The sequence below is a fragment of the Macaca fascicularis genome, chromosome 5, assembly GCF_037993035.2.
Source record: "Macaca fascicularis isolate 582-1 chromosome 5, T2T-MFA8v1.1".
Classification (NCBI taxonomy): Eukaryota; Metazoa; Chordata; class Mammalia; order Primates; family Cercopithecidae; genus Macaca; species Macaca fascicularis.
The window spans coordinates 20,021,306-20,048,403 of NC_088379.1; the positions used below are offsets into that span (position 1 = coordinate 20,021,306).

The 27,098-nt window shown below is 38.2% G+C and overlaps 1 protein-coding gene across 10 annotated transcripts in view; it reads right to left on the reverse strand.

Annotated features, from left to right (window-relative positions):
- Window positions 1-27,098, reverse strand: part of KCNIP4 (potassium voltage-gated channel interacting protein 4) — a 1,214,918-nt gene that overhangs the window by 149,238 nt on the left and 1,038,582 nt on the right. For 2 of the 10 annotated variants that reach the window (XM_005554562.5, XM_005554561.5), the window contains exon 2: window positions 5,970-6,071. The exons of the other annotated variants lie outside the window; for them this stretch is intronic. In XM_005554562.5, coding sequence (XP_005554619.1) covers window positions 5,970-6,071 — 102 coding nt within the window. The remainder of the gene's footprint in view (window positions 1-5,969; window positions 6,072-27,098) is intronic. 10 annotated transcript variants of the gene reach the window in all.

Below are 27,098 nucleotides of genomic sequence, written 5' to 3' on the forward strand. Positions count from 1 at the left end.
CTTCTGCCCCCCGGGTTCAAGTGATTCTCCTGCCTCAGCCTTCCAAATAGCTGGGACTGCAGGCGCGGACCACCACGCCCAGCTATTTATTTATTTATTTTTTTTTTGTATTTTTAGTAGAGAGAGGCTTTCACCCTGTTGGCCAGGATGGTCTCGATCTCTTGACCTCGTGATCTGTCCACCTCGGCCTCTGAAAGTACTGGGATTATAGGCATGAGCCACCATGCCCGGCCTGGGAAGAAACCTTATAAGAGGAGTGTGACTCTAAGTCTGACTGACGCTAAGTGTGACTGACTCTAAGAATTGTCACTGATCCTGTAGATCACAACACCTGACTCCTAAGATCTACAGACTCTGGAAAATATCTTCCATCATTTAGCCTCCTTCTTTCTCAATGCTGCTGTGGTTCTGGAAGTCTGACCTTTGAGGACAACATTATCTGGACTCCTTGCCCTTCTGGCTTCCCATTGGATTTGGCCACTGGAGAAGAGGACAAGAGAGAGGTTATAGTACTTATTATTTGGGCTCACTCTTTGGTAAGTTGACAATAGCTGCATTTCTCATCCAAGGACTAGAGCCCTATCTTATTGTTACAGCTAAAGCTATGGCTTTTTCCAGCTTCTGGTAACCAGCAACCTAGAAATGATAACTTTTGCTCTTGCTAACACTGAATGTTTCACAGCCTTATTGGCTCAAGAAACCCTACACATACCTTTTCAAAATGTTCCTTCATTCACCTCTCCCCCATTGCTCTATTTAAATATGCCTTTTGTTTCCTTCCTGGACCTTGACTGACATTGAATCATAGAATTTCAGTGTTGGAGAATACTGGATTTGGAGTTGTTTCTCATTTCAGATTTTCTCAGAAGCTCTGTGATTTTGAGCAAATAATCTCCCTTCTCTAGTCCTCAGTTTCCTCATATATAAAATGGCCTATATTCCTTATAGTAGGCTATTATTATTACTACTATTGTTAAAATACTCTGTAAATCACTTAAAATGCGATGACTATTTCTTTAGAAACCATCTAGTTCAATTGGCTTTCTTGTGTGCCAACCACGTGAAATTGTCTTTCCCTCTCCTTGAATTTTTCCAGTAAGTCTTCTTCTATGAGTATGATGGTCTCATATCTTGCAATCAGACAGTAAGTGTATCGGTATCACTGGAGTAAGGTTCTTTTGGGTATAGGGTTTTGTTTATTCAATTTCTCAGGTGTGGGATTCTGCTCAAATCATTACAAGCTTTTCAGGCCACAGCTATCTCAACTGTGAATTGGGTAAAACCTACCCTCCTGCAGGCAAAAGGCCAGATCTAATGTTTTCTGGGTTTTTTTTTTTTTTTCCCAATTTGAAGATTTACATTAGGAAAAACAGCAACTACTGCAGACCTATAAGAGCTCCCTCAATCAATATCAGAGGTCATCAGTGCGCTCAGCCTGCTAAAGTGATGAAGACAGCAGGCTATGGAGTCAGAATTCTAGCTCTGCCAACTGGGGCATTTGTTTTGTTACTTGGTGCCTCAGTTTTTTAAGTCATTCTATGTACCTACCTCAAAAGGTGGTCGGGAACGTCAAGTGAGTTCATCCTTGTCATTGATTCATGCTCATGATATTTCCTATACTAAATACTTTGCATCAATTATCTTATTTAGTTCCCATGACAATCCATTCTCTGATAATCGTAATCATCTTTCTTTGTCTGTCTCCGATAAACCATGCCCCTTTCCTCCTTCTAGAACACTCTCTCCAGACCTTCACATTACTGGCTTCCTTTTATTCTAAGGACTTAAAAGACATCTCAATGAAGCTTTCTCTGACCCAGTCAAGATATCTCCCCTGCATACATTCCCTTTGCATCGTATCACCACAGGTTTACTTCTGCTATAACACTTATCACGTCCCAAGATTACCTTTGTTTTCTTGTTTATTCTCCCTCTTCCCACATAAGCTCCAGGACGGTAGTAAACTGTGTTCCACTCCTCACTAGAAAGTGAGTGTCTAGTATCATGCCTGCCCTAAAAATAGGTCTCTAAAAATATTGTGGAATGAATGACCAAATAAAGAAATTAAGAGGCAGAGAATTTACATAAATAAGTTTACAGTGATAAACAGGCATTTTGTTTAGTAAGAAGCACAACAGGAATTCAGACACATGCCAGGATGATGCTAAAACCCACAATGGCCCCCTTTGCCTCTTTCAATAGCTCTTGGAAGAGATCATGAAAGTCTGAGCTAGCTCAGAGCTGTAGCACAACAGACATAAAGGAGAAGTGAAATTAAAAGATATTCAAAGAGTACACTGACCAGAGTTTAGTAGCCATTAAGATGGTGGGTGGGGGATCATTAGGCAGAGAGAAGATTCCAACTTCAGCAACTGGGCAGCTCTTGATGCCAATGAATGATGTAAGAAGCTCAGAGTGAGTGCTACAGAGTGATAGTGATTAGGATACTACCTCTGGCTGTGCATTCATCTGCATCCTGGGATGAAGGTTCAAAGAGCTGTGGGCAATTGACTGGCTAGGGGACAGTGGGATAGGCCAAAAATGTGAACAAGACAATTCTTTGTTCAAAGCCCAGGTATTGCTGCCTCTATCCCTGTCTAATTTCTTACCCTGGTTGATGCGATATTAGTGTCAGGTGGAAGACATTCTAAGGCCTAAATTAATTCTCATTAGATCGTATCTATTACTCTTGTTCAACTACCAGTCAGGTGGCTCGATGGGAGAAGGCCATTTGCTATGGCATAGATCCATCACCTCCTGTCTTTGAAGTCATGTGTGTTGATCCCTGGTACCTTTCCAAGACAGTAGTGCTTTTTGATATTTGTCTGACAGTCTTCTCAAACATCAAAGTCAAGATATGTGGTTCAACACGGTAGTTTGGGACTTCTAAGTTTTGCCTTTGACATTTTAAAAATGAGAAATACATTTAATTTTCAAATATTTAAGAATGTTTATGGTTCTTTATGTAGAAAATCTTTGTCATATGCTGCTTCTTTTAATGTTTTCATTTGAGGCACAAACACCAGAACTAATAGTTTAAATCTGTCTTTAACAAATGACTATAAAAGGTATAAAGTTTCCAAGTATTAAGAGTATTATGCCTAAATAACAAAAGGACTCAAGAAGAAATATGTATGCTTTGCTGAAAAACATTTGAAAGGCCAATTTGTGGAAAAATTTTGTAATATACATTGGGAAGCTTACATTCTGATAAATCAGTTCTTTTATCCAATAATTCAAAATTTAGGGGAAAGTAATTTTAAAAGCATAGCTATATACACAGAGTCATTTATCATAGTGCTATTTATATTGAGAGTGGGAGGTAAAAAGGGGAAAAATTTAAATATCTAAAGCCAGAGAATGGAGTCAAATACAATATTCTAGCGCTATGGAATATAGTATTATGCTTACCATTAAAAATGATTTTACAAAAAATTTTAATAGCGGGGTTGATATTTATGAAAGTATACCATGTAAATGAAATAATAAAAATTTGGTATAGATATGATATCGTCAGTACATATACATTGACAGTAAAAAAGATATTACTAGTTATTTGTAGTTATTTCAAGGTGGCAGATTGTGTGTGTGTGGTGTGCACATGTGTGTGGGCTCTTATCTTTCTTTGTACGTTTCAAATTGACTGTCCTGAACATGAGAGACTTTTGAAAACATGATAAATAAACCATTCACCTTTCCAACCCTGGAGGAGAAGGCAAAAGATGAAGAGGAGAAGGCGGGAGTCTTATGGGGTCCACAAATCATGAGCTAAGTCTAGTGTCGGTTCAGTATCAGCCAGTTCTATACATTCCCATTAGTATCTAAAGTCATTCTGATCTTTTTTTTAGTATTTTCTATTTTTTTTCCTCTCAACACATCCTTTTCCCTCACCGTTAGTTGAAAATTGCATCGTATCCTCCGTGAACATTTATTTGGGGGCATGGCTTTATCAGACGCTGGTGCACAAAGAGTGCTAGCAAGACATGACAATTTTCCGCTTCTCTATGTGAATACAGAGATCCATTTGAAAGTTACATTTTACCTGTCTACATGGTACCAATGACTATATTTTCAGCAAATATCTGATAAATTGGCAATTTCGATTCCAACCTGAAAGGAGAAAAGCGATGGCTCTAATAACCAACGATCTCTGACAAATAGTGGCAATAAAAGCACCTGCAGCTTCAATATCACGTAGGATTAGGGCTCTGGCATTTTTCTAGATTATGGTCTTCCAGGTTGCTGATGATGTTATGTTTTATTTGTGAGATGGTGTGCATGTGTGTGCAATGAAAGAAAAAAAAATCAGGGCAATGTATCTAAACTATAATTTTAATTTTTGTATGTGCATGGGATTATTACTAATAAAAGTTATTTAGTTCTGCCTCCTCTCCCCACAGAATATAATGTAACCTCTGATAGAAGAGCTTTTTTTGTTTTGGTTTGGTTTTTAATCTGTTTTATTCACTGCTCCATCTCCCAGCACAAGAAGCAGGCAGTGACATATAATAAATATTTGTTGAATGAATAAGTGAATTAAATAAATCTTATGATGATATATCACCTTTGGTCAGTGCCATTGACACAAATTGCTATTCTATTCTGGCACTTTTCACTGAATGTATCATGTTGTTTGTGGTTCTTTCCGTATTTTCTCATTTGTGTTGTGGAGACCCATGACATTTTAGGGCATTCATATTTTTAAATCACTAATTGAATCCATGAGTTCCTACAAAATGTTGTAGCATTATAAAAAGAGAGTAGGCAGAGATGTGGGTTATAGCCCCAATACCTAGGGAATTCCACCTAGATTTTTAATGTGCCATTTTCTCACTAGTGAAGAATACCACCTTCTCTGATTCGAAGACTTGTTTGATGCTTGAAAAAAATTGTGTATAAAGAATGTTTGTACACAGAGAATATTTGTAAATGTATATTCTAAGTTATATGGCATCTTTATAAAATAAATTGAGGACTTCCCTTAGATATCCTCTATTTTCTACTCTTTAAGAATGCCACAGATTTGGAGCGAAAGAGAAGATGGAGAATGTGATGGTTAGCCTTACCTGTCAAGTTGGCTAGCCTACAGTACACAGTTATTTAATCAAACCCTAATCTAAGTGTTGCTGTGAAGGTATTTTGTCAATGTGCTTAACATCTATAATCAGTTGACATTAAGTTAAGCATAGATTACCCTGAATAATGTAGGTGGGCCTCATCCAATCAGTTGAGGCTTCCTGAAGAAATCCTTCCTGAGCTTCCAGCTGCCAGCATATTCTATGAATTTCAGACATGCCAGCCCCCATAATGGTGTGAGCCAATTCCTTCAAATAAATCTCTTTACATATGTTTGCATATATGCATATGTACGTGTGTATATATGCATGTGTATGTATGTATATTATATGTATATGTTTTTGTGTATGCATGTGAGTATGTATTGGTTCTGTTTTTCTACAGAATCTTGACTGATACAGGGAGAGAATGAGCAAAGAAGAAAAGTCACAATTATTTAAATGTTTGACCCTTTGTAATATTTTTTCTAATCTAGTGATATTTCTGAATTTTGGCAGTGTCTAAATTATAGACCCAGTGGATGAGAGTCAAACAATGTACAAGGTAATATGGTTAAAGTGTCCAGCTGCTTTGCTAACAAGGCAAGCAATAGGAATTCCTACAGTTACTTGAGTCTAGTCCCCATCCCTCACATCAAACAAAAATGTCCCAGTGTTTTGCAGGACAGACTCCTGTCACTAAGACTGTGCTGTCAGTCTGCCAAATGGAAAATGACTCCTAATAGCCCAAATGTTCTCCTGGGTATTTAGGTAGACACGAATGCATCAATAGAGTTGCTTTTGTAGAATATAATATATTGATTCTTTGTAGAAGCAGAGAACTGCAATGCATGCAGACCTAAAGAAACAAAACAAGAATTTCAGAGGAAAAAAAAAACAAAAAAACAAACTTGCTTTGAATAGCAGGAGACGATGTTTTGGCAGCTGAGCAGGGCAAGAGCTTCATGAGCCGCTCTTTAATGCTGCGCTTGGTGCTGTTCTGAGCATACAGGAAACCTAGAAGATACAGGATCAGTTCTGTTAATGCTGTCTGCAGAAAGAAACGGGACGTGCTGCAGGGTTTATCAGAGAAGCCAGGCAGGAAGGATCAGGGATGCAGCCATCCACTCAGGCAATCACAGGCAGTGGGTTGGGACCCCGGAAGGAAAAAAAAGAAAGTTTGTTTTCTTCTCATTTAGTTTTGTTTTAATTTCTAAATATTGTTTTGAAGATAATGATGAACAAGTGAAAGCAGAATTGCAAAATATGTCTATTGAATGGCAAAAGATTAAAAAAACCCACCAAAAAAAAAATCTGGTGGTTTTTTTTTTTTTTTTTTTGGCCCTTAGATCAGGGATAAAACAAGTATCACTAGAAGAGTTAACTGGACTGAAATTTCAATATTCAAACCAGCACTAAGGGCCCACATGACAATTTTCTGTTATTGCTCCCCATCTTTGATTATAGCAGAGATAGACACTTCACATCAGTCATTCACACCACAGTCACCTGTTAGTACCTTTGCCTTCCTGAAAATGAGAAAACAAATGTCCTTAATATGCAGCTTCATTAGCATATAGTGATATGGCCAGAGATGGGACAATCTTTCCCATTTTTTACATGTAGACACTAATGAATGGAACTTTTTCAAACAGAGTAATTCTGGAAGAAGCAAGGCAAGCTTGTCAAACATTAACCCAGAAATAGACAGAGCAGTATGTATGACAGCAGATACCTAGAGAGGACTCAAGAGAAATCAAAAGCGCCTGGAAGGATGAGCTTGCAAACTGCTGAAACAACTTTTGATGTCAGGAGCCAACTATCCAAGTTAGCATCAATTTACCCATCCTGAGGTCTCAGACAGTTGGATGTCATGTTAGTGGGTAACTAGCCTCCCCCAGCATGGAAGGTGTCAGATATAAAGCATCAGCACAGAAACCAATTTAAATCGAGGTTCTACCATCTTTATAACATGAATCTGGCAAATGTATGAGTTTTCCTTTTCTAATTCTTATCTTGGAATTATAAAAAAGTCCTGACCACAAGCCTACTGATTTAGTTTCCTTTGGGGCTGTTGCACCCACCAACAATGTCCACGGGCTAAAACTCTTGTGTGTGTGTAGAGTGGGGTGACAAAATGAAGTAGTAAATACACAATTTAAATAAGATCATTCCTCTGATTAAAAGCCCTCTAAAAGCTTCATGTTGTTTTTCTGTCAAGGATGCCAAGTATGATCTGGCCCTGCCTGAGTCTCTGACAGCATTTGCAGCCACTCTCCCTGTTTTCTGGGCCATCCACTATTGGCCACACCACCCTTCTTGCTAGAACTCACAAAGCAGGCCCTCCTCTGGTCTTAACACCTATGTGGTGTGAAATGTCTTGTTCAACCGCTGGTTGAGGGTCTGGCATGTAACAGAAGGTCAATAAATGTCTGGCAAATGAGTAAAATAAATTCACTTTGGATGTCTAAAGAAGACTTGATTCATTTCCTAGATTAATATCTAAGTAAGCTTTCTTTTAATTTTCCTTTAAGTTCTGGGATACATGTGCAGAACGTGCAGGTTTGTTACATAGGAATACATGTGCCATGGTGGTTTGCTGCACCTATCAACCTGTCATCTAGGTTTTAAGCTCCACATGTGTGTGTAGAGTCAGGTGACAAAAATGTTATAAACGTCCTTAATATCTCCCTCCCCTTGACCCCCACCCCAACAGGCCCCTCTGTGTGATGTTCTCCTTCTTTTAAACTTGTAAAATAAATCTGGTTTACATAAAACACACCCTAAATTTTGCTTCTGTTTTCCATTTCTGGAAGAATGCAGCCATCTAACTACCCTCTCCTTTATAAACTCCTCTAGGACATGAGGGTCTTACTTTGGCTCCCCACACAGGCTTTCTGCTCCTCCCCTTTATGCCATTTCAAACCTCCATGCCAGGGTATGTGCTGTTCCCTCAGTCTTGTCAGCTGTTCACCAATTCTCAACTTCTTTGCAGTCTTTTTTTTTTTGAGACAGAGTCTCACTCTGTTGCCCAGGCCGGAGTGCAGTGGCATGATCTCAGTTCACTGCAACCTCCAGGTTCAAGCAATTCTCTTGCCTCAGCCTCGTGAGTAGCTGGGATTACAGGTGCATGCTACCATGACTGGCTAATTTTTGCATTTTTAGTAGAGACAGGCTGGTTTCAAACTCCTGACCTCAAGTGATCCACCCACCTTGGCCTGCCAAAGTGCTAGGATTACAGGCATGAGCTACTGCGCCCAGCCCCATGAGGCCTTTAAAACTCAGTTCAAACACACCTTCCTCTGGCCAACTTTCCCTCTTGTGTCTCCAACTTGCCTAGGAGAAGAAAGACCTCCTCCTTCTCCTGCTTCCCAAGCTAACTTTGGGAGAAATTTAGCTTATAGTTTAAATGATAATAGCCCTTTCCCAAAACTAAACCGCCTTTGTAAAGTTAATGAAAAACCACCAGGTTAGGAGGATGAGAGGAGCCTGAATTCTGCTAAGGTGTAGCCATAAGCTATTACCAGCCGTTATTCTCGAGGTCATGAGATTCATAACTTCCCCAATTACTCCTGCAGATAACATCACTATTGTAGAATCTAAGATTGGCTTTTTGAGATGTCTTTTCAGGTTTTTGCATTTCTGACAATGAACGGCTTCATCCAGACCTGCCAACCAGTCCTGTGACCCCACCCAGACGCCAACTCAGAATGAGGACCATTTTCCATACCCCTAGGATTGCATTCCCAACCAGTCAGCAGCACCCTTTCCATTACCCACCAACTATCCTTGAAAAACCCTAGCCTCTGAATTTTCAAGGAGGCTGATTTGAGGAATTATAAAACTCTGGGTCTCTGGCTCAGCCGGCTCGGTATGAATTAAACTTTTTATTGCAATTTACTTGTCTTCATAAATCAGCTCTATCTGGGCAGCAGGCAAAATGAACCCAATGGGCAGGTTACACTATCAACTTCAAAAAGTTAGGATCAGATGGAATAATATATAAAGCATTTAGCACAGTGACAGCCACATAATGCAGTCCAAACAAATATTAGATGCTCATCTTTTTTCACTTATTTGAGTATACCATATTCCCGACTGTCTCGGATCCTTTTCACATGCTGTTATCTGTATCTAAACTTTTACTTTACTTTCTCTTCATCTAGTTAATGCCTGTTCATCCCTGAGATTTCAGTTCAATGATAACTTTTGAGGGAAACCTTATAGGGTAAACCAAACTAGATTATGAACAGTTACTATAGATGCCCATAGTTTTCTATGTTTCTCCTTCATAGCAAGTATAATTAAAACAATTCATGATACAATTACATATTTAACATGTCTTCTCTACTGAAATGGAAGATGGAAGATGTCTACTTCTAGCCTTTACAGAATAAATGTTATTGGATATTCTTCTTTTATTATTATTATACTTAAAGTTCTAGGGTGCATGTGCACAACGTGCAGGTTTGTTACATATGTATACATGTGCCATGTTGGTGTGCTGCACCCATTAACTCGTCATTAACATTAGGTATATCTCCTAATGCTATCCCTCCCCGCTCCCCCCTCCAACAATAGGCCCCGGTGTGTGATGTTCCCCTTCGTGTGTCCAAGTGATTTCATTGTTCAATTCCTACCTATGAGTGAGAACATGCGGTGTTTGGTTTTCTGTTCTTGCGATAGTTTGCTGAGAATGATGGTTTCCAGCTGCATCCATGTCCCTACAAAGGACATGAACTCATCCTTTTTTTATGGCTGCATAGTATTCCATGGTGTATATGTGCCACATTTTCTTAATCCAATCTGTCACTGGTGGATATTTGGGTTGATTCCAAGTCTTTGCTATTGTGAACAGTGCCGCAATAAACATACGTGTGCATGTGTCTTTATAGCAGCATGCTTTATAATCCTTTGGATATATACCCAGTAATGGGATGGCTGGGTCAAATGGTATTTCTAGTTCTAGATCCTTGAGGAATTGCCACACTGTTATTGGATATTCTATACCACTGTAAGGAAACATGTAACTGGACAAGCTACATGAGGCAACTCTTTCCAAGAATCGAACAATAAGCAATGCAGAACTGTGATGCTTGAGAGAAGAAAAACCCCAGACATGTGCTTCACAAACGCCCTGGCTCTCCCTGCCTCGTGACATGTTCCTTCCATAGTTCAGGGAGGTGGAGCTCATAGTCACTGAGCTGAAGTGGCAGAGATTAGAGTTCCAGGCTCCTGAAGTGGCTGGAATTTGTACGCCAGGGCAAAGAGAGAATTGATGTGTGTGTGTGTATTCTGTGGGTAGCTGGTAGGTGGGAAATTTGTGTGGAATTAAATGTGGGTTATTGACTGAGGTCTGGGATATGCATGCTCAGGGTAAGGCTTTATAATGCTTAGCAGGCAGGCCTGAGAATGTAATGAAATAACACAAGCATTGTAGAGCTGGAATGCTGCAAGGTGTTGGAGTTCTAGCCCTACCACCCTTCCAAAAAAACAATCACTGAGCACCTCTGGCATTGCCCTGAGAACTCAGAAAAACCATTTTGGGAGTAAGGATAATTTCCTAGAGTAAGGGCCACAGTGTATCACTGAAGTAATCACTAAAGTTGACCAATCCTATCAAAGAATAGGCCTAAAGCTAGAAAGACCAAAAAGAGCTGCCGAACTGTGGAATGCTTCTAAACAATATTCAATGTATTTTAAAGGAAGGCAACATGATCCAAACTCCTTATGATGTATCCTAATAACACCTCTTGAACTATAAAAAAAATTACTAGACATGTGAGAAAGCAGAACAAATGTGACTCATAATCAGGAAAAAAGAGGAGTCAATAAAAACAGACATTAGATAGCACAGATGTTGTAATTTGTAAGAAATGATATTAAAGATAATTATAATAAGTAGAGAAATAAAAACATTCAGAAGAGAAATTAAACTACAAAAGGGAACTAAATGAAAATTCCATAAAAAAAAAAGAAAATTCTAAAAGGAAAACTTCATTAGATGGACTTAACAGCAGACTGAGAACTACTGAAGAAAGGATTATGAGCTTGAATAGAGATGAAAAGGAAGAAATCTGAATAATAGAAAAAGATTTAAAAATAAAGAGATCTTTACTCATCTGGGCATCATATCAAGAAGTCCAACATAGGTATAAAGAACATAATGACAGGTGAGATAAAATTTTGAAGCAATAATGACCAAAATATTCCACATACGTTTTAAAACACAAATGAAATCTGTTGAACCAAAGGAAGATAAATAAAAGAAGAATCACACATAGCTGTAGGCAAAATGCTGAAAATCAAAAATGAAAAAAGGCTTTAAAAAGAGAAGAAAAGGACTCGTACATACAGGGGTTATATAATGTAAGAATAATTTTTCATCAAAAACACCAGAAAACAGTGGAATAGAATCCTTAAAGTTCTCAGCGGAATACAGAGACGATCAACCCAGAATTTTATGTATGTTTTTGAGAATAAAGTTGAAATAAAGATATTTTTAGATAAAACAAACCTGTGATAATTCATAGCTAAAAGCCTTGCATTCCAAGAAATGCTAAAGGAATGTCCTCAGGCCGAGGTTAAATGGCATAATATGGAAACTTGACTGTACAGGTAGAAATAGAGAGCACAGGAAATTGAAAATATGTGAATAAATATATTGTCCTGTTTTCCTTTCCTACTTTGTGTAAAACAGCAAAAAAGTATTGTGGAGTTTATTACATTTGTAGACGTAAAATTTCTGACAATAACATGAAGATTGGGGGATGATCAATGGAATTTTAATGCACGATGCTTACATTTTACATGAAGTGGTACCACAGGAACTCAAAATAGTCTATAATAAATGAAGGAGACATGCTGAAATCTCTAGATACAAGGGAAACAGTAAAAAATAATATAAGAAGGTAGAGTCAAAACTCCAGTAGAGGAATTGAAATGGAATACATAAAATATTTAATTAATTTAAAAGAAAGCCAGGGCAGAGGAACAGAGGTGCAAAAAGTAGATGGGATGAGTAGAAAATGCATAAGATAGTAAATGTATACCCCACTATGTAATTAAATCAGAAATTGTATTTTTTTATTCATTACTGAATTCCCAGTATGTTACACAGTGCTTACTATATAAAACGTTCAATCACTATCTACTGAAAGAATGAAATCAGACTATATATCTTATATGACTGTCTCAGTATGTGCAGATTTGCTACTTGTAATTAGCAGATGCATTTAGAATTTACATATATGCTTCCTCACAGTGTGTGAAGCCATCCCCTAAATAGATAACTGTGTGTGAAGGCACTCTACTAAGGATGACACCGACAGAATGAGGGGGTGGGACTGAATTCCCCAGCCAATCACACTAAAAGAAAATTGATGGTGAAGGTGAATCAATCTCCAAACTGCCTTAGTAGGTAGGACATTTACCCTCACAGAGACTAAACACTCTTTGTTTTTATTAATTTATTAAGTTAATATTTATTGCCACCTACAATGATTCGTATGTTAAATTAATTGGCTACATAAACCACTGAGCCTAATGAGAGGATTCAAAATTAAGTCAAAATAATTCTAGTTTACCTCAAAATCTTTCTCTTTCCCCAAATTAAGTGCCTGGCTAGCTGTCATAAATTACATATTCCTTTTGGTTTTTCTTAAAGGTTACATGTTCAAGAGTGTGAAAATAAGATGTTCTGTCTAAAGGCTACCATGCCTGGTTTGTAAATGCATCTGTTAAATGCTGTATTTGCTCCCACAGCTTGCTATAGAATGTTACTTAATACAATATCATACTTATTACAATTTTTACTGCAGGAGTGTAATAGGTAAAACTAATCTCTATTTTAGTGGGCTTGTGTTTAGTCTTTCAGCGTCCTTTAAATTGCTGTGAATTTTTTTTGTCATGACTTGAAAGCAAAGATAGAGAAACACTTTAGAGATATCCGCGTTTTTTGCCCTTCCAGAACTTGAGTATAATCATATTTGCTTTATATTTATAGTCATGAACTCCTAAGCTGGCAGCTACAACCAAGAACCAAAAAATGGTGCATTCTGCTTCTTGTAATTCATCTCTGCTAATCAATTATAAGAAGCAAGGAAAATTAGGGAAAATATTTTATTTGGATGGTTTCTGTAAACAAGGGACTATAATTCTTGCACATTATTTTTCATCTTTGCTGTTTCTTTGAGCAGTCTAATGCACGACGCAATTATCTAAGGTATTTGTTTTCTATAAGAATTGTTTTAATTGTTTTCTATAAGAATTGTTTTAAAAGTATTCTTGTTACCAGAGTAGTTGTATTATATTTCAAAATGTAAGATGATTTTCAAAAGCCTGAGTACTGACCTAAGATGCAATTGTATGAACTCTACTCTGGAGGGCGGGGAGGGTGTCAGTGGAAGTTGTAAGAATTTTATTTTTTTGTGCCATCAAATATAGGTAAAAATAATTGTTCAATTCTGCTATTTAAATAGGAACTATTGGCCTCCTTGGTCCTAAATGGAAGGGCTGATATTTTAAGTTGATTATTTTATTGTAAATGAATCCAACCTAATTCGTTTTAATTTGGTTGAATGTTTTTCTTGTTAAATGATGTTTAAAAAATAAAAACTGGAAGTTCAAAAAAACAAAACAAAACAAAACAAAATTAAGTCAACTCCTGTATCTCTTCATCTAGAAGTCAAACCAAACTACTAGTATACTAACATAACACTTTAAAGACCATAAAACAAAGCAATACAAAAAGAGATGAAAAATTAATTACTTTTCATCTCATATTTATTTGTCCAAAAAGCATTCTTTATAACATATATATTATAAGCATTATAAATGATGTTCTTTGTAGAACTATAAATATACAGTGGTTACATAGAAAAAAAATCCCTGCTGTCCAGAATCTAACCATCCACATCTATTATAATATCTATGACACTGCAGAATTTATTTGTCAGTTTCTGTCACTAAATCCTGAATTCCTTGAGGGGAGGATTCTGTTTGTTAATGAATTAACTCATTTTAAAGCATTTGTTGAGTGCTAACTATGTGCTAGGAACTGTCTCAGATGCTGGCAATAATGTACTGAATGAGCCAGCCAAAAAATTTCTATTTTAGCAAACCTTACACTATGGTTAGGAAGGAAAAAATAACAAAATAAATAGCAAATTATCAAGCATGTCAGATAGAAAGCAGGGATAGGGCCTAGAGACGTCTGTTGGTGGATACGGGTAAGAAATAGGATGGGGAAAGACATATTTTTAAATATGGTGGCCAGGGAAGGTTGCATTGGAGATATTTTATGCAAAAATACCTACATAAGATAAAAAAGTGTCTTATCCTATTTTGATTATTAACAATAACACAGTGTATTACATATATTAGGTACTAATATATATTTGTTGAGTGATCCATATCACTTTAATTTAAAGTTAATGTTTATTGCTACCTACAATGGGCAGATTAATATCTTAAATTAGTTGGCTACATAAATCACTAAGCTCAAAGATCATTCAAACTTAAGTCAACTCCCATATCTCTGCATCTAGAAGTCAAACCAAACTACTAGTATACTAGTACTTCAAAGACGATAAAATGAAGCAATACAAAGAGAATAAAAAGTAAGAGTGTAAATATGTGCTCAAACTAAATGAAAATGCATTCGTTTTCACCAATTGGAAAGTTTTTATCTTACAATGCCTGATGTTACTGAAAACACATCAGCCCATCATCATCTTGATTGCTCCATTTTTCTGGTCACGCAGACCTCAGTAGTGGTGTATGCAAGTGGTCATTCTTCACTGGCTGCTTTTTCTGTTACACAAGAAATGCCATCACACGTCAATGTCATGTGTCAGTGCTGAGCGATGGGCCATGAATTATGAATTCAACAAGTACTGACAGTGGCAATAAAAGTGGTAATTTCAGCATAATGAGAATTATTCTTATCTTCCTCCTTTTTGCGGTACAGCAGATAGCAAAAACTTCTATTTCCCATGGGTTGACTTGGAAATAATGGCTTGTACTCCATTAATTCACAGTCCTGATCAGCTTCTATTTTGTGCTTTGGAAACACAGACAATGTTTTTCTTCGGAGATTTTAAGCCTGTGGAAGTCTGGTGGAAGAAAATGGCAAATAATGTTTCCACAGATCTGGTGTCTTTCCATGAATCAATAACTACGACAAAAATCAGGCTGAGCAAGGTGGCTCATGCCTGTAATCCTAGCACTTTGGGAGGCCAAGGCGGGCTGATCACGTGGTTAGGAGATCCAGACCGTCCTGGCCAACATGTTGAAACTCCGTCTCTACCAAAAATACAAAAATTAGCCCGGCGTGATGGCGGACGCCCATAGTCCCAGCTACTCAGGAGGCTGAGGCAGGAGAATTGCTTGAACCCGGGAGGTGGAGGTTGCAGTGAGCAGAGATTGTGCCACAGCACTCTAGCCTGGAGACAGAGTGACACTCCGTCTCAAAAAACAAAACAAAACCAAAATCACCAGGAGGTTCAGGGGTACTGTGATCTCATCTGTGTTCTTCTTTGAACCAGTGACAAGCTGATTTATTACCAGTGTCATGGATGCTGGGAATAGGGAGTATATTTTTTTACTAGTTGCAGATGTGAACTTATTTATTAGGTTCGGGCAAAAGTAATTGTGATTTTTACCGTTGAAAATAATGGCAAAAATCACAATTACTTTTGCCCCAACCTAATGCTATGATGCCTATTTTTAAAGTGGACTTACAGTTCATAAATACTAGCATGACTACACACACAAACAGATACACTCAGAATTCATTTAGTATTTTCAAATTCATTCCTGAAAATACAAGGCCCCAGATAACTTGGGGTTCATAGGCTGGTAACAATTCTTGCAGAAAATTGCTGCCCAACCATGCAGTTGTTATTGGATCTTGCAGTCAGTCCCAAATCATTCACTTTTAAGAAAAGTAGCAACATTGTTCATGACTGAATATGAGGAAAATACCTACATTTCATTGTGTAACTTTTTGAACTTGGGAGGCAGAAAATGACCTTCTTAATTGACCTATTTTGTTATGCTTGATTATAAAATAATTAGTCAGTTAGAAGGTGCTTGAATTTGCTGAAAACAATCTACAGATGCCAAATGCAAATGGAGTGAATTTGACTCTACTTAGAGTGGCTACCTGTTTCTCATAAAATTAATGCTACTCTCTCTGCCAGCCTTTCCATCTCACTATTTCTGTCTCTGTCTCATTCTTTCTTAGTCTTTGTGCCTTTGCTTTTATCTTTGTCTCTCTGTCTCCCTCTTCTTCTCTGTCCCTGAGTTTCTCTGGCTTGATGTCTCTCTCTGTCTCACTGTTCTACATCTCTGTTTGTGTCTCTCTTTTCTTTTTCTGCCCTGTTTCTCTCTGTCTGTCTCTCTTTTTCTGCCCCGTTTCTGTCTGTCTCTACCCCGGATTCAGTCTCTCTCTCAGTCAAGGCAGGGTCCTATTTAATCTTCTTTAACTTGGTTTTGACTGTGTCCTTCACAAAACATTTAGAGAAAAGTTTTGGTCAGCTGAGTGCAGAATAATATTGCATGTTATCTGAGGCAGATGTTAGCAAACAACTGGAAGGTCAAAGGCGGTAATGCTTTCTAAAGCCGCTACTAAGTGTGTTTGTTTATATCACCTCTCTGCTCTACTGGCAGAACTAGCCAGAGAATACTAGCAGAAAACAACATGGAAAAGGCATCAATTTTCCTTGGGATCTTTTAAGATTGATCATTGAACCCCAATTTTCCCTCGCTCCTCTGAACAAATTGCCAAAACTACTTCTACAGGGCTATCCTTTGTGTGGGGTTTGGAAATTATCTGGAGTTCCTTATAAATAGGGTGACAAGACCTCTTAGTTTGTCCAGGACACTGTCAGTTTATGAGAGTTGTCCTAACAACCCATAGTTTGCACCCCCTTTTCATGTTCAAAAATGTTCTTGTTTAAATGGTAAATTTTATGGTCATGCAATATTAGCAACCGGTATGGTCTGTTCCACAAACTAAGGTACAGTCATTGACTAAGTGAATACTTCATTGCACTGTAAACAATGTAAATAATGCAATTTCATTTTTAAAAATGGTGTTTTGAAAATAGCTAATAGAGAAGGTGAAATAGGAAACTAAAAATGTTTTTGCAAGCACATTAAAGCTAACATTTATGATTGAAAGATTCGGAACTTTAGGGTTCAGGAGAACTCATTTGAATCTAAGTGCTGCCACTTTTTGTAAGACTTTGGAAAAGTAACAACATCACCGAGCCTCTGCTTTTTTTGTTTTGAGAGAGAATCTTGGTCTTTCGCCCAGGCTGGAGTGCAGCAGCTTGATCACAGCTTACTGCATCCTCGAACTCCTGGGCTCAAGTGATCCTCCTGCTTCAGCCTCCCAAGTAGCTGAGACTACAGGCACACACTACCATGCCCCAGTTTTTTTTGTTTTTTTGTTTTTGTTTTTGCTTTTGTTTTTTTGTAGAAATGGGGTCTTGCGATTTAAGAGTTGCCCAGGCTACTCTTAAACTCCTGGGCTCAAACAGTTCTCCCCACTCAGCTTCCCAAAGTGCTGGGATTACATGTGTGAACCACCTCACCCAGACACCTTGCCTTTTTGATCTCACCTGTAAGATCTCATCTTAGAGTGGACTATGAGATTCTGCAGGGTTTTATACTAAGAGAAAATGAATAGAATGAACAAAAGGAAACGAGTGACTTTTTTTCCTGAAAATCCTTTCAAACATGTTATTAAAAGGCAGTGGTCAGGTGATTGGCCAGTCATAAAATGAACAGAGTAGCCTAGACAATACCTAAGAATATATACTAGTTACTGTGGGTGACATTGGAGGTAAGCACCCAAAACAAAAAGGAAATTATCAAAAATGACAGCAGTATCTTTTTGAATATAACCTAAACCTAATGTACTATTTCTTTTCCTCAAGCTAACACAAATAACCCATATTTATTTTTATATTTTTAAATTGTGGTTTTATTTATTTATTTATTATTATTATTATTTTTTGTGACAGAGTGTTACTCTGTTGCCCAGGCTGGAGTACAATGGCGTGATCTTGGCTCACTGCAATCTTTGCCTCCTGGGTTCAAGTGATTCACCTGCCTCAGCCTCCCAAGTAGCTGGGATTACAGGTGCCTACCACCATGCCTGGCTAAGTTTTGTATTTTTAGTAGAGATGAGGTTTTGCCATGTTGGCCAGACTGGTCTTGAACTCTGGCCTCCCAAAGTACCTGGATTACAGGCATGAGCCACCACACCCAGCATTTTTTTTTTTTTTTTTTTTTTTTTGTGAGACAGAGTCTTGCTCTGTCGCCCATGCTGGAGTACAGTGATGTGATCTGGGCTCACTGCAACCTCCACTTCCCAGGTTCAAGCAATTCACCTGCCTCAGCCACCCGAGTAGCTGGGATTACAGGTGCCCACCACCACACCCAGCTAATTTTTGTATTTTTAGTAGAGATGGGGTTTCACCATGTTGGCCAGGCTGGTCTCAAACTCCTGACCTAAAGTGATCTGCACAACTCGGCCTCCCAAAGTGCTGGAATTACAGGTGTGAGCCACCGGATTGAAGCATTTTTAACAATCAAGTGTTTAACTTCAAAGTTTTATTTGGGATAAGCCAATCATGCCTTTAAAATCAGAAAGCAAGCAACAGTTGAGTAGGGTTGATTCTTCTGATGGTAAGAGACCACAAATAAAATTTACAAATTCTTAATAGGATTTGGGATTACAAGGTGTATTTTCTTGTTGGAGTGTTCACTATATAATGAATCTTCTCCTCCAATGTCACCCACAGTAACTAGTATATATTCTTAGGTATTGTCTAGGCTACTCTGTTCATTTTATGACTGGCCAATCACCTGACTGCTGCCTTTTAATAACATGTTTGAAAGGATTTTCAGGAAAAAAAGTCCCTTGTTTCATTTTGTTCATTCTATTTATTTTCTCTTAGTATAAAATCCTGCAGAATCTCATAGTCCACTCTAAGACCTCTGGCTTCTACTCAGAGTGAAATAAGGAGAAAATGGAGGAGGACTTTTTTAGCAGAGGAGTGATATCATGTAATGCTTTATTCAATAACATTGATTGAGCACCTATTTGGCACTGGCAAAAACAAACATAGTCCTTGCTCTTGTGAAATTTATAATCTAATGGGGAAGGATTAACAATAGAACAAGAAATGAATTAAACAATAGAACAAGAAAGTCCTCTAAATTTCATCTTGAACATGGTTTTGCTCTAAGAAAAGATGCAGACAAATAATGCCTAAAACGCAATGCTCTAACAACAATAAGACAAAGAGAACCTTCCATGTGCCAAGTACTTTACAAGCATTATACCATTTAACCTTCACAAGAGCCCCACTTGTGGCAGATAACATTATGAAGGCCGAATTAGAGCAGAGGAATTGAAGGGAGAGATGCACACAGTTTGTAAGTGGCGGTATCAGGAATGTGAACACTTGTTCATCTGTCTAACTCCTGGATCTGACATTCTGACTTCTATACTGCACTAACAATGGCTCCACAAAATGGAACACTTATTGGATGAGTCTAATTGTGTAGTTTTTAGCTACAGAAAATTTGTTTCACTTTGTGGCATGGTTTTAATTTCCTTCTCTGCCTCTTCAGTTAAGCTTCTTGACCCATCTTGTCTTGAATATAGTCCTGAAAACGTGGTGTCTTTCATTCCTTTGCTAGACATGCTACCTCTTTGCAGTAGGACATCCATCAAATTCCTGGTGGTATTAAAAAATAATAATGTGGTTTAGGAGAAAGCCGCACTAGGAGATCCAATTTCTTTCATCTGAAAAATGGGGCTAATAATAGATGACACTAATCTCAAGGAAGTTGGGAGATGAATGAAGTAAATGTTTCTGCAAAATGCTTCAAATGCCAGAAGAAATAACATATAATCCATTATAATTTTCAATGTGAGATAGTACTTTCCTTTCATGAGTTCTTTCGGGTCATGGTATTTAATTTTCATCTTTTAACAACGTATTTATATTCAATGAAAGTATTTGTTCACTAATTTAACCAATAAGTATTTATTGTATATATTATAAGGTAGACCCTGTGCCAGGTCCCTGGGAAGAAAATCAAATAGAATTGTCAAAGAAGCAGAGTCTTTACAATCTTGTGAATATCCATTACTTCACTACGATTGCTCATCAGAATCACCAAGGTGGCTTTGAAAAATTAGCCATGCCTGATCACTCCAGACCAACTGCATCAGGTAATTCTAATGAGAGGGCAAACCTCAGAACCACTGTTCTGCTTGGGGAAAATATGATGCCAGATAGGTTTTCTTAAGAACTGTAGATTTTTGATATTGCAAGCTGATTCCTGGTGGGCTAGAGTTGGAGCTTTTTAGCTCACACATTTTTTTTTTTTTTAGTTAACTGGACCAACAACTAAAAATACACATATTCCACTTAAAACGTTGGATTTCTGGCTTCTGAGGAGGAACTGGACGATCTGGGAACCTTCTGTCTGCATTTCTATATGGCAGCAATTGGATGCGCCTGGTAGGGAGCTGCCCCTCTCACACAGGACATGCATGCTGGGTTTGCCAGTTTCCCTTGTTGCCAATCACACCCCAACACTAAGAGACAAGTCAAGTGCTATTCATCTTGATTCACTTAACTCATTCACAGTAGCTACCTGGCCCCTGTAGGAATTTAACTTTTCTATCCTCCTCTGGGTTGTTTACACGTGGACATTGTAACTGGTTTGAATTGTGTCTTTCAAAAATTCACGTTCATCTGGAACTTCAGAATGTGGCCCTATTTGGAAAATAGAATCTTTGCAAATGCAATTAGTTCATATAAAGTTATATTGGTTTAGGATGGGCCCTATACTCAATAACTGGTATCTTTCTGGAAGGAGAAGACAGACACACAGAGAGGGAAGAAGGCCATGTGAGGACAGAGGCAAAGACTGAAGGGAAGCCAGCTAAGAGCCAAGAAATGCCAACGATTTCCTGCAATGACCAGGTGCGGGACAAGAATAGGTTCTCCTTCAGAGCCTCCAGAAAGAGCCTACCCTGCAGACGATGAAGACTTCTGGCCTCCTAAACTGTGAGAGAATACATTTCTCTTGTTTTCATTCAGTTTGTGGAAATTTGTTACAGCAGCTCTAGAAAAGTAATATACACATCAGTTAATAGATTTTCAAAAACACCAGAGAAAATAAAACTAAGCCACGTCCATATATTCGTTCCCTACTGCAGACACTCAGAATCCCCAAAATGTAAGACAGGGGGCTCTACTTACGGTGCCTTCTCATTAGTACTGGTAGTTTTTTTTGTTTTTTGTTTTTAATTACTGCCAAACTCACTCATCCCAGGCAAATTAGTCCACCACACACTACCATGGAGTGGATTTCTACTTGTGTGAAATTGGCATGTTCTAGATTCTGTATTGCTAGTATTAGGTAAATATCAGTTGAGGCTGAGCATTCACAAAGAACAAAACTAAAAATAAATATTATCCAGTTTTTGTTTCAATTAATCACATGTCTATTGAATAACCGATGACTTTCCACGTCACTGAGACTAACAGGTAAATCTCCTGTAATGAGCAATGATGTGTGCACAACCCTCCCTTCCCCCACCACCGCTGCCCCTGAATCTCATCTGTCTGTCTCCTCTCCTATTTTCCTCTCTTAATTTCTTGCCTTGCCACTTGCTGTTCACTGTGCCTGAAATGTCTCCTCTCAAAAATCTTCAAGATCTCTCCCTTACCTCCTTCAGTTCTTTTTTCCAGTGCCACCATCTCAGTGAGGCCTTCTCTCACAGTCCTACTTAAAACCGTGTCCTCACAAAACGACTTCCTATTCCCATTTTATTTCACCCCATAGGCTGGCTAATGTTATGGCCTAAATTGTATCCCACTCCCCCCAACCCTCCCCACCACATGCATTTAGTGAAGTTCCAACTCCCAGTACTTCAGATTATATTTGGAGATAATGTTTTTAAAGAGGTAATTAAGTTAAAATGAGGCCATTAGAGTGGGGCCCTAATCCAACATGATTGGTGGCCTTAAAAGAGAAAGAGATACTGTGATGTCCAAGCCCAGAGGAAAGGCCAGGTGAGGATGCTATGAGAGGGCAGCCATCTGAAGGTCAAGGAGAGAGGTCTCAGAAGGAAAGACGCTGCTGGCAGTTCTGTCAGGAGTTCTGATCTTGGATGTCCAGACTCCAGAACTGCGAGGCCAGTAATTTCTGTTGCTTAAGCCATTCAGTCTGTGATATTTTGTTATGGCAGCCTATGATGGTGAACTTTGTACGTCAACTTGACTGAGTTAAGGGATACCCAGATAGCTGGTCAGGTATTATTTCTTGGTGTGTCTGTGTTTCCAGAAGATAGTAGCATTCAAATCAGTAGACTGCGCAAAGAAGACCCACCCTAACCAGTGTGGGTGGACATCATCCAGTCCTTTGAAGGCAGAAATCTGAAGGCATAGGAGGGTAAGTTCCTTCTCTTCCTCAGCTGGGGCTTCCATCTTCTCCTGCTCTTGAGCATCCTGGTTCTCAGGCCTTTGGACTCCAGAACTTACACCAGTGCCCCTTTCAGACTCCAACTTGATTATGCCACTGACTTTCCTGGGTCTCCAGCTTACAGGTGGCGTCTCATGGGACTTTTTGGTCTTCATAATCATGTGGGCCAATTCCCATAACAAATCAACCTCTTTCTCTTTCTCTCATATACATAGTCTATTCTGTTTCTTTTAAGAACCTTGGCTAGACAACATAGCCCTAGCAAACCAACAGAGCTAACCACATGACTTATTGTCCAGTCTGGAACACCACTAAGAATGAATGAAAGGGATACTATTAATAATGATATCCAGACACTTGGCATAAACTGTAACTTCCCATGTATATCAGGACATTTGGTAGCCTTATCCATAGTACCTATCATTATTAATGCACAATGCACTTTATTTAGTTAGATGTTTGCTGCTGGCCTCTCTCCACCAGATAGTAAATTCCTTGAGGGCAGAGGTTTTTGTGCTTTTACTGCTTTATATCTAGCACCTAAGTATCTGGGACATAGTAGAGTCTCAATAATTAAAAAAAAAAAACTGAATAAGTGTAAACTGTAAGATGTGCTTAATGTTCACTGATCTATCTATATCTATATCTTATCTATCTATGTATCTATCTCTATCTCATCTATCTATCTACACAATTTTCTCAATGTGACTACCAATTATTTTGTACCTGCTATTGACTAAGCAGGGTACCAGGCATTTTACATATGTTATCACTCATTTTTACAACAACTTTGAAAGCTGCTTATGGTTTCTATTTTTAACTTGACCCAAATACCTCAGATATTTTAGGTAACTTCTCCTATACCCCTCAGCATATAGCTAAAGATTCAAACTGAGATCTCTATTTCTTATTGCAAAAAAGATTTTTCTACATTCTTGGCAGTTAAACAATAACATAAATGCAGATTTCTAACTTATCAAATTTAATGATGAATACTTAGGATATTGTTAACTGTTCATGTTGATGTGCCACTGTTATCTACAAATTATATCAATGTGGATTCAGGATAAATTGTATTTATTAAAACAGTGTGGGTAGAAAGATCCCTAATGCTTTAACTCTAAATTCTCTATCAGCACAACAGAAAAATAAGGGACAACAAATCAATGTCCCTAACAAGGATATGAGTATCTCTTCCCGCTAATTTGATTTTTAGTAACTAGTACTTTAGACTGGCACACAATGTGAAATATTGTCCTTGCAAACAGGCAGCTTTGCCTGCTGCTCAACATTTTATTTATTAGAAATTGGGCCAGGAAAATCTAATGTTAAAATTTATCATAGCAGCTGAGGGGCTATGTCCTGATGAAGTAAAATAATGCCATGACAAGTTGATAGATGTTTTCTGATATCTTCTTATCACTCTCTTGACCACACCAAAATATTGCCTAAGAGGTTTCTTTTGAGTTATGCAAAGTGAAGCCACATTTTGTATGCAAATTTGAAATAGGACCCTATAAATAATCCAGTCTTACACTATTTGCAATTTAAAAATAATGTGATACACAAGTTTTTGTTACATTTGTCAAGAATTTCATAACTTCAAAGCTGGCTGAATGAATGGTGAGCTCTTTAGTATACTGTGCTAAGGTAATGTCCCTTAAAGCTTGCAGATAAACTCTGGCCATCCTTATTAGCCTTACGGAAAAATCCACTAAGACCTTAAACTACTTGAGGTCTCCAAGAACATATTCTTCAAATAAAACATGATCCCTGTGTAATTCACTCTGACTAGGCTTCATCCTAAACACAGTGGAACTAAATTTTTAATCCTGAAAATGCTAGTATCACTCAGTTCCATTCCACAAATAACTGCTGATGCTTAGGACTCATTAAGTCTGCACTGATACTTTCCCCAAGGATGTCAGGGTTTTATTGGAGAGAAGATGAACTTTTTAGACACAAAACAAAATAATTTTTAAAATGACCTCACTCTGGAAGTCATCCTGTGCCTAACTCTGTCATTCAGAATGTGATACTATATTGAATCTAGCAGATTCTCCAGCTCGTCCAGATCTCAATGAGATGGAATACAGGGCTCCTTAGGAAACCCAAGACTACCTATTTTAGAAATATGCTATAACTAAACATTGAGAAAGGCACATTATAAGTGCTGTCATATGTAAGCTTCAAAAGAATCACTTATAAAAGAAGAAATGAATCCCAGCGATGATCAGAAGTCTAAAAACTAATGGAGTGTGTACATTAACCTGGTAGGATGGATTACCAAGGCCACCCCATAAACTATGTTTCATTCATCTTTGTGTCCCCAGCATCATATACAAGGCCTAGCATTGACTGTTCAATACATATCTGTTTAATGAATGCATCATTGTTGGTTGGATTTCAAAGGAGAAAGAGAAGCAGGCTTCTCTTCATAAATAAATCATGACTTTTTCAAGGTTCCCAAAACAATTTGCGTTCCACTAAAGCTATCTGAAGTGCCAGATCCTGGCAAACCTATCTGTCCCTGGGAGACAAGGGTGTTCAGAAAAGCAGAGCCAGCTCATACTTGGTGGCCTTCTCACCTTAGGCTACTAGTTAGTGAGAGCTGGGGAAAGTGGGGAAGGAGCCCAGCACTGTCGACAGACTTTATCGGTTGAAGAAAACCGTGTTGTTAAAACACTCACAGGTCATAAAAAGAAAAAAAAAAAGCACCCAAGGATATAAAATTGAGAAAAGATATCCGGAGAAAGCAATATTGCACTCTCAGGCTAAAATTTCATAGGAAGCTTTTGAAAATGACCTCCTGGGTAAGGAAAGTTATGGATCCTATCTATTCTCTGGTTGAGCAAACACACTGAATTCAATACAATCTCAGCACCACATGTGCATAGAACAGAGCAGGACAATTTGTCTGATAAATGTATTTATAGCAACAATATTTATGAAATCTAGGTAGGCTTTGAGACATTGAACTGAAGAAGTTTGAGCTTCGCGTTAACAATGATAGCAACATAAGCCATTTTGTTTTCTTTGTGAGTGCTTTACAAAGCACTATCCTATTTAATCATGAAAAGAAAACAGTCCTGTGAGATAAGCATGAAAAAGTTTAGGAAGCAGAAAATGTTAAAGGCTCAATTGCTGTTTAGTTGAAACTCTTTTTTTCAGGTCTTCTCATACTGGTTTTCTCTTTTTCTCTATGTCCTTGTTATTTAAAATGGAATAAGGACATTGGTACTTACTGGTCTCATCAACCTCACCCGGTAGCTTGCTAGCAATACAGAATCTTCTAACTCACTCTTGAGCTACTGAATCAGAATTTGCATTTAATAAGATTCTCAGGTGGTTTATATGCACATTAAATTGTGAAAAGCATTATCTACATCGTGTCATATGAGTCATCTGGAATGCCTCTGTTTTTGGAATCTTAATTCATTATGAATGAGGGATAAGTAGAGGGCATTGTCATAAGAATAAGGTGTCAATCTATGAATCTTCTCGAAACATAATCAGATTCAACTTTAATGGCACCGGTGATACTGATATAGGTTAAGGTTATAGACTCTGAATCCTGGTTTTGCCACTTACTGTGTGGCCTTGGGAGCACTTCTTAACTCTTTAAGCTTCAGTTCCTCATTTATAAATGAGAATAAGGATACTAAACTCAGGAGGTTATTGTAAAGGTCAAACGAAATGAGTACGCAGAGCGGGCACACAATGAGTTTGCAGTCATGTTTATTCTGGTTTTTTTTTTTGAGACAGAGTCTCGCTCTGTCTCCCAGTCGGGAGTGCAGCGGTGCGATCTCGGCTCACTGCAAGCTCCACCTCCCGGGTTCAGGCCATTCTCCTGTCTCAGCCTCCCGAGTAGCTGGGACTACAGGGGCCCGCCACCATGCCCGGCTAATTTTTTGTATTTTTTAGTAGAGACAGGGTTTCACCGTGTTAGCCCATGTTAGCCAGGATGGTCTCTGTCTCCTGACCTCATGATCCACCTGCCTCAGCCTCCCAAAGTCCTGGGATTACAGGTGTGAGCCACTGAGCCCGGTCATGTTTATTCTTTAAGTATGACATGCAACAGAGATTCACTCTATCTTTCCAAGAAAGGAAAAATTAAAAAAAAAACAAAAAACAAAAACCTTTTAAAGTGTTTCTTTTAGATTTTCACTAAGTCATTCGTTTGAATGCTATCATAGAGACCTGCTTTGTGTTAGCTTTGATCTACGGAATTCTGCGGTGGTACAAGGTCATGATGAGCTTCCAGTGAATTATCCCACAAGGAAACCTTGACACATTTTCTGGACTTTTCACCATAGAGATCACTCATGTCTACTCATATTCTAAGAGGCCAAAATTATTAGGTAATGGGGTGACTCGAACTCTCCCTTTTTTGGATACAAGTCTGGCCCTTCTAGGGTTGATACACTTCAAAAATTATTCTTAAAATCTGTGGAACAACTGAAAAGAAGCTCAGATAAATTCTCTTTTCCAGGAGTCCTGGAGACAAGGGGGGCAGAGGAA